The sequence below is a fragment of the Rhinopithecus bieti genome, unplaced genomic scaffold (genome assembly GCF_001698545.2).
Source record: "Rhinopithecus bieti isolate Rb0 unplaced genomic scaffold, ASM169854v2 scaffold_20069, whole genome shotgun sequence".
Taxonomy (NCBI): Eukaryota; Metazoa; Chordata; class Mammalia; order Primates; family Cercopithecidae; genus Rhinopithecus; species Rhinopithecus bieti.
Window position 1 is genome coordinate 137386 of NW_016809702.1, and position 9034 is coordinate 146419.

The 9034-nt window shown below is 37.6% G+C and overlaps 1 protein-coding gene across 1 annotated transcript in view; it reads right to left on the bottom strand.

The window, feature by feature from the left end:
* The window catches only part of LOC108540875 (heterogeneous nuclear ribonucleoprotein M-like), a 40393-nt gene that overhangs the window by 13104 nt on the left and 18255 nt on the right, over nt 1-9034 (bottom strand). Inside the window, exon 3 of the mRNA XM_017890139.1 lies at nt 193-249. Within this exon, the coding sequence (XP_017745628.1) occupies nt 193-249 (57 nt within the window). The remainder of the gene's footprint in view (nt 1-192; nt 250-9034) is intronic.

Genomic DNA, 9034 nt, shown 5'->3' on the forward strand with positions numbered 1-9034 from the left:
ACAAATATTTTAATATAATGTAAATTATATATAAATATAACTTCATATATTTACATTAACTATAATGTAAAATAAGATTATTTTCTTATCTGAATTTTATATGACCTGTACATTTTCTGTTCTTTCAACCTGCTTTTACACAATTTTCATAAATTTGCAAAATAAACTTCTTACCAAGAAACTAAATCTTACCTGGACCTGTCCCATCATGACTAATTAAACTTTCTTCAATTTTCCGAGAGATACAGCCTTAATGGAAAAAATATCAACCTGCACAATAAAGAAATAAACTCAGTGACCATTAGGATATTTCCTTTCTCTAGAAAAAAATAGTATTACTATTGATACTATATTGTTACAATACTATATAATATTCTTACTACTACTGTAAAAATTACCACTATTTTATGTGCAAAGTTCTTTGTGAGAGAACTTTGTGTGAGAGACACAAAACATGTAGAATATAATTCTTGCTCTCCTAAATCACAGAGTCTATTGGAAAAGATTTTTAGAATGTAATTAGGAGATTTATTTTAAATCTACTATTACCAATAATAACAGCTCATAATCTATACTATGTGAGTAAGTGCCAAACTCTCCCAAGTATTTTTTGACATATTAACTCATTGAATCTTCAGAACACCCCATGAGGTCAGTACTACTCACCTCCTCATTTCACAGTTGAAGAGACCGAGGCACCTAGAGTTAAGCTACTTGTCCCAGGTCAATACCTAGTGGGTAAGGAGCCAAGTCTCAGACCCAGGAGGCTATCATCAGAATTGGTGCTTACCACATTGTTCTATTTCTTAGTATCTTTTACTTTTAAATAAACTACGTATTGAAATATGTATATGTGTGTGTATATATATATATACACACACACACACAGGATGTTTTAAAGTAAACTATGAAATAGATACAGGTGTACAAATTACAAATGCACACTCAACAAACACGTCCATGTAACAGAGCCTTAGCAGCACCCAAGACCCCGACATGCCTCTCTCAGTCACCTTCTCCCCAAACGATATCCCCTATCCTGACGTTTAGCACTTTTAATTGGTTTTGCCTTGTTTGGGACCATATATCAACAGAATCCTAGAGTGCGTTCTTGCTCCACGTGGCTTGTGTCATTCAACATGAGATTCGTCTGCGCTATTTTGCTCAGCAGCATCTTGTTCATTTTCATTACTGAATATTACTCCAAATTATTCATCCACTCTACTATTTACAGACAAACATTATTCCTAGAATAATGCTGCTCAGAACATTCCTATACGTGTCTTTTCATGTTATCTGCATATATTTCTGTTGGGAAACAGCTGGGTTATGGGGGGGGGGGGGTGTGTGTGTGTGTGTATAGTAAGTCTTGTTTTTTTAAAAATGTTTATACTAATATGCACTCCGTATGTGAAGCATATGAGAGTTCAAAGTGTTCCACAGGTGAATTGATATTTATTGTTATTCTTTTTAAGTTTAACCATCTGATCATGCACAGTAACACTTCACTGTGGTTTTCACTGATTATTAATAAGGCTGGGGAGGCATTTTATGTTTATTGGTGATTTGGATACCCTGTTTTGTAGAGCACATATTCAAGTGTTATGCTCATGTTTTAAATGGGGTTTTCAGTCTTTTTCTTGTTGCTCTGTAGTTTTTTTATATACAGTCTGCAAACAAGTCTTTTGCCGGTATGTTTCTACAGTATCTTTTCCCACCGTGTGCCTTCCCTTTTTACTCTCTTAATGGTATCGTGAGGAACAGAAATCTTTAATACTAAAATAGTATAATTTATCTTTTTCCCCTTTATGCTTTCTGATTTGTCTTTAAAGTTTTAGTTTATAACTGTCTACTCATGTTCATAGCGACATCATTCACAATATCTAAAAGGCGGAAGCAGCCCACGTGTCCATCATGGAGTGAATGGATAAACAAAACAGGAAATGTTTTCAAATATTATTCAGCCTTTCAAAGGAAAGGTGCCCTGTCACATGCTACAACGTGCACGAACAATACAATAAAATACTACTCAGCCTTGCAAAGGAAATAAATCCTGTCACATGCTACAACATGCATGAAATTTGAGTATATTATGCTAAGTGAAGTCAGTCACAAAAAGAAAATACTGTATGATTCCACTTATATGAGGTACCTAGAGTAGTCAACTCATAGAGACATAAAGTAGAATGGTGGTTGCCAAAGACTACTTTGGAAGGAAGGAAGAATGGAGAGTTGTTTAATGAATACTGAGTTTCAGTTTCGCAAAATGAAAAGAGTTCTGGAGATGGATGGTAGTAATGCTTACACAATAAAGTGAATGTACTTAAACCATTATACTTACACTTTAAGAACATTATACTTAAAATAGTTTAAAATAAATTTTATGTTATGTGTATTTTACCACAAGTAATTTTTTTTTTTTTTTTTTTTTTTTTTTTTGAGACAGAGTCTTGCTCTGTCACCCAGGCTGGAGTGCCAGTGGTGCTTTCTTGCTCAATGCCAAACCCTCCAGTTCCCGGGTTCAGCCACCTGATTCTTCCTGCCTCAGCTTCCGAGTAACTCGACTACAGCGCCCACACCATTCGCCGGCCTAATTTTATTATTTTTAGGTAAAGGTGGGTTTTCAACCCATGTGACCCAGGCTGCGTCTCGAACTGTCCTGACCCAAATGATCCACCCACCTCGGCCTCCCATATAGTGCTTGGCGATTACAGGGCGATGAACCACGTGCCCGGCCCACAATTAAACACTTTTAAAAGTCCTAGTCAACCCCCTTAGATTATGAGGATTTTCTTGCATCATATCTCTAGATATTTGATTGCAGTACCTTTCAACATTTAGACATAAAGCTTACTGAAAACTGATTTGGGGATTTGATGTAAAATAGGAGTTGTGATTTTTTTTTCTATAACAATATTTTTCCCAAATTAAAAAATTTGTGAAATTTTTCAATGCCTTTCGGTGATGCGCAACATTAGGATGTGGGATCTGTTTCTGGAAACTTCTCTTCTGTTTCTTGCCCTAATTTGACCTTTCTTTGTACAAATTTGATGCTGTCTTAATTACCTTAAATGTTATAAGTCTTGATACCTCTGGTACTGTAATTCCTCCACTAGTTTTTCTTTTCAACATATTTTTAGTGTATTTGACTGCATTTCCACATAAAATGTTATAATTAGATGCCAATTCTGTTAAAAGATTCCTGAGATTTTGATTGATATTATATTAAAATTGGCAAATCAATTAGATAGCCGTAAGAACTTTATGAATACTTGATCCCTGAAAATAGTATATTTCTTTTCTTCTTTTCTCTTCTTTCCATCTTTCTTCTCTTTTCTTCTCCCTTTCTTCTCTTCTTTCTTTCCTTCTTTTCTTCTTCTCTTTTTTTCCTTCCTTCCTTCCTTTCTCTGCTCTTTCTTTCTCTTCTCTCTCTCTATCTTTTTTAAAGAGGTGAGGTCTGCTAAAGTTGGGCTTAGGCTCAAGCAATCTCCTAACTCAGCTTCCCAGCAGCTATGTTTTAAATTTTTTTCCAACAATATTTATAATTTTATTAGAAGGTCTTGCCTTGGCCACCTCAATGCCTGTGGTAAATGGGCCCATGGGCCAGGATGGATAACCCAATGGCAGAGCATGGAAGTTTATCTGGCATGGCCATAAAGACATGATTACTGCCCCCAAGGACTGCCTCCTGTCACGTGCTGCTCCTGGTCCAGTCTGTGGCTCTGGTCCTTAGAGTGGATCCAGCCTTGCTGCCAAAACAGCAGTGACTTCTAGAATGCACACTTCTACGACTCCTCCTCTTTTCCTCTCTCACTCTCTGCTTTCCTTCACTGCCTGCTTCCTGGATCACTGCTCTCAATGACGAGTTGCAGGACGTGTCCCCTTGCTCTGCTTTGAGAGGACTCACACTGAGGTCGGCCACTGTTCAAGTGAGAAACCCAGCCCCAGGCGCCCCTAAATCTCTAACAGCATCTCAACTCTCACACTGCCCTCCACTGCTACTTTTTGACTGGCTTATCGATTTCCAAGCTTCCCTTACAAAATGGTGGAAAGCCAGCTGATACCAGTTTCTCCTCTGCACTTTCTTTCTCCCAGGATCTTGCGGCCCTCAAGCCCTACTGCCTGGTAGCTCTCTCATACCTTTAAACCAGCTTTAAAAGATGTTTTATCAAAGTTTCTGTTGTCTCACAGGGTCCCCATTTTTTATAGCCGAGGCTGCCCTATTCGAAGTAGAATATTGCGTGGTTGGGTTAACCCCCATCCTCTACTCAACTCCAGAATAATAACATGCACACAAGAAATGACCACACCTCCCTGAATTCCTCACAGAATCAACTGAGCATCTCAGATATTTTCTGTTTGTGGTCTTTTGTTAAATAAATTAAAGGAAGGATAATCTGTAAAAACAGATGAAAGACCTGTTTCGTTACCTGTCCACCGTGAAAACTTGATTTCATTGTTTTTGGACTGATGAAGTCCTCCGTTTTCCTGAACTCTCTTACCAATGAGGTGATAGATACATTAGACTTCTGTTTCTGCACCATAGCATGCTGCCAGTATATAGCGAATCTCATAAAGCACCACTGAAAGTAAGAAATCTGATATTATCTTTCTCATTTTTATTTATCTCTTTGAAATGTAGATTAGATATTCTACAAAGAAATCAGAAGTTTTCTCATCTAGTGATGTGAGTTTTCTCTATGTACTTCGCCAACTCTTTCTTCTATGTACCCCCTTCAAAACCATACTTTCAGCTTACTTAATGTCACCTCATTCACTACAGACTCTCAGCTATTCCCAGAAACTACTGTTTCCAAAAATAATAATTGTTAGCAATTATTGTACTATTCATTTAACCACTGCACTTTCACAAGTTATTATGAAAGTTGTATTTAAAAAAAAAAACCAAAAACTCTCCTCTCCTTAATTAGATGAAAAGCGGCCATTTTTTCCCCTAAAGTGGCTGTTTAATCAAAGCTGGTCACTCATGCTGCCTACTTCTTGAATTTTCTAATAATGGGATTTTAATAGCCCTCTTTGACAGATAAAAATAAAAAAAACAAAGATCCCAGAGAGATCAAATTTAAATATATATATATATATATATATTAAAAATAAATATATAATATATATATATTTTTTTTTTTTTTTTTTTTTTTGAAGGACGGGAGTCTGCTCTGTCACCCAGGCGGAGTGGCAAGTGCCAGATCCAGGCTCACGGCAAAGCTCGCTCCCCGGGTTTCACCACCATCTCCTGCTCAGGCCCTCCCGAGTTAGCTGGAACTACAGGCGCCCACCACCACGGCCCGGCTAGTTTTTTGTATTTAGTAGAGAACGGGTTCCACCCGTGTTAGCCAGGGATGTCTTATTCTCCTGACCTCCGTGATTCCGCCCCGTCTCGCCTCCCAAAGTGCTGGGGATTATAGGCTGAGCCCACCGCGTCCCCGGCCAAATATATATATTTTTAAAAGTCCAGTAAGGTACCAGCAAATTATAATCCACTATATTTGACCTTAGAATTAAGGCAATTTCTGAGACATTGATAGAAGTCAATAGTTAGAAAAGAGATTGTTCTTGCTGATATTACTAGTAAGAATAATATCTGGGATACAATGGGTACTTTTTATTCCAAGATCTTAGAACTCTGCACGCTTTGTGCAATTGAGTAGTTTCATTTATAGAAATTCACATTAACATTTTCCGAAGAACTCAGACATGAAAATCCAACAAGTAAGGAAACAAGGTAAGTGAGAAACATTGGCTGTTTCCATCATGCCTGACCTTTATAAAGACAAATGTGGTATATTGGGAAATGGTATAAGCAGAGAAGATAAATCAGTTTCTTTGTGCAGTCTTACATATTCAAAAATACCCCAGAGTGAAACCCAGCTGAGTGTAAACAGAAAATTAGAACACTTCTCATGAATTTAGGACAACCAAAGAAATCTTTAAAACAACCTATAAAGAAGAGCTGGTCTTACAACCTGTGGAATTGCCTGGACTGAATTAAGTGAAAGCTTCTCCTAGAATTCTTCATGAAAACAAGTATGATGCTTGTGAGGACCAGCATGATTTGATGTCTTTATATAGAGAAACCAGGCTTCTGTTCACTGAGAAATCTTTTAAATTTCAGATGAAGAGTGACTTGCTTATGATTTTTTTTAAAGGGAGATGTTAAAATATTAAAACAGATACAAAGTAAGACAGTTAAATGAATAGTTGAAGGTGTTTGAAAGTATACGTAAAAAAGTGTTTAGAACACAAACCACATATTGACAGCACAAAAAGCAACACTCAGTCCTTCCTCAACCATCACACACTCCTAATGAAATCTTGCAGCTTCCTGCTAACCTGCACATGGCCTCAGATACTTCTCAACACAGTGTCCCTAGAAGATGCTCCAATTGATTAGGTTATATGCACCTCATATGTACCTCAAAAAGTATGCATGCACGTGCGCACATGAGCGCACACACACACGTGTGTACTTGCCATCTAAATAATTCAAAGAAAGAAAATGTACCAGAAATTTAGAACAAGGTTGTTATCATAGTTGAGCACTAAGTTTTATTCTCAAACCAAGTTAAAAAGAGTTACATAGTTTAAGTTGGGAGATAAACAAAACATAATTCTGCCCACCCTGCCTGGAGAAACAGACATTTTTGCTGGAATCTGAAACATTGACTTTGTTTTCATTATACTATACAATATGATCCACTAAGCATTTGCTATAGTAGTACAACAAAAGCATGTAAATTCTTTTTTAATGCTAAATTCGTAACAATAATTTCTAACTTCAGAATTTTTTTTTCTTGATCTTTAAGGCAATATGAAATTCTTCTTTATCTAACTTAACCCAAAGAGAGAACTTCAATAATACTTAGTTAACATGTCACTTAGACACACACTGAAATATCAGGTGTTGCAAACAAATCTGAGTAAGCAAAGATTGTATCAGCTCCTTTCTTCAGTCCTTCTCCTTGGGCATGAAAAGTCAACGCTCAGTGTTGTTGATTTAAAAGCACGGCCATATGCCCTAGCTAACAAATATTCACTCTATTGTAAAATGTACAAGGCTGACAAATTATCTGACCTCAAGAGAAGGATACATACAAGGAGATGAACTCCTGGGGGAGCTCAATGATAAGTCTAAAATATGTAAGAAGATAACTGAAAATTAGCTCGAATACTTGAAAAAATACAAGGATAGGTTTCAAGATGTCAATGTTTTCCAGAATGGAGACCATTTTACCTGAATATATTCAAAGACAGGTATTACTGATACCTGTCATTCAGGCTACAGATAATCTTCTTAAAGCACCATTTTTTAGAAGTGGCTATTACTGCATCTATCACTGTCATTTAGCTAAAAGTATTTGAAAAAGTAGATTTGTTGTTGGTTATCCATATATGTTGGACATTTCTGCTAAATTTTTTAAATGTTCTTTTTACCATGGTTGATGTTAAATTTTCCTTTCTGACAATTAGCCACTAACTTCAGGTGCTTATGAAAACCTTACATGACAAAGCCAGAAGCACAGCATAAAATGCTTTTCTTCCTATTTGCCACAATTGTCACCCAATTCAATTGATAGCTGCACTATATATTTTCACTATTTTTTCACTTTTGTTTGCAATGTCGTTATCTTCAACACTCTCATCCTTATACTTTTTTATTATTTATTACCATTTTAACAATTCCCCCATCTGTCAAGGAATGCAAACACATGTATTATCAAAGCTCAGCATGTTTAATGTCTGATTTCTTTAACTTATTCATTCTTTGGGCTTATAAATGTGCCGACTACATAAATAAGATTTATATGATCTTATTAGTGGTACAAAAATCTTTCAAAATCTTCACCTGCGGGTTCATTTTCAAACATCTTTGTAGGCCCAAACTTTTGCTAGGTGTTTGTTAATGATGATTTATCAGCCTCAACTCCAAGCATTAACAGCTCCATAAATAGTATCCTTAATCCCTGGATTCTTCATTCTCTGCTTACTGCAGCAAGCACAGAATTTTTTTTTTAATATGCTTGTTTTTCATGGGGACACATAATTGCTTAGTCATAAGGATATATTTAAAATGTCACATGGCTGGGGAAGGGGGATGATATGATTTTTCACTAGAAGTCTGGGAGAGGGATGTGCAAAAAATTTGTCCAAGCATAACAACTTAATTTTTTTTTCCAGTCCAATTTTACCGCAATGAATGAATTCAGCTGCTTGGTCTCCTGGTTGATTATCGAAACAGTAAAAAACAAAAAACAGAAAATACAATGTACTTCTGTTTTTTGTTTTTTGTTTTAATTTACATAAGAATGCACAGGTGCGCTGTAGCCTCCTTCAGAGTTCCAGGTGTTGGCATTCCCTAACTTCTGCCTGCTTGATGGGCAGCCTTGCCACACCCAAGAATGGTTGACTTGGCTTAGTGTCACTGGTCTGAGAGCTTATCAGTCATTATGAAGCTTCTCTAAAATATCATCCCAGGCCAGGCGCGGTGGCTCACACCTGTAATCCCAGCACTTTGGGAGGCCAAGGTGGGCAGATTACTTGAGGTAAGGCATTTAAGACCAGCCTGCCCAACATGGTGAAACCCCATCTTTACTAAAAATGCAAAACTTTGCAGGGTGTGGTGGCAGGCGCCTGTAATCCCAGCTACTTGGGAGCCTGAGATAGGAGAATAGCTTGAACCCAGGAGGCAGAGGTTGCAGTGAGCCGAGATTGTGCCACTGCACTCTAGCCTCAGTGACTGAGTGAGACTCCATCTCAAAAAAATGTAAAAATGGGGGGGCGGAGCAAGATGGCCGAATAGGAACAGCTCCAGTCTCCAATTCCCAGCGCGAGTGACACAGAAGACCGGTGATTTCTGCATTTTCAACTGAGGTACTGGGGTCATCTCACTGGGGAGTGCCGGACAATCAGTGCTGGTCAGCTGCTGCAGCCACACTAGCGAGAGCTGAAGCAGGACGAGGCATCGCCTCACCTGGGAAGCGCAAGGGGGAAGGGAATCCCTTGGCCTAGACAGGGG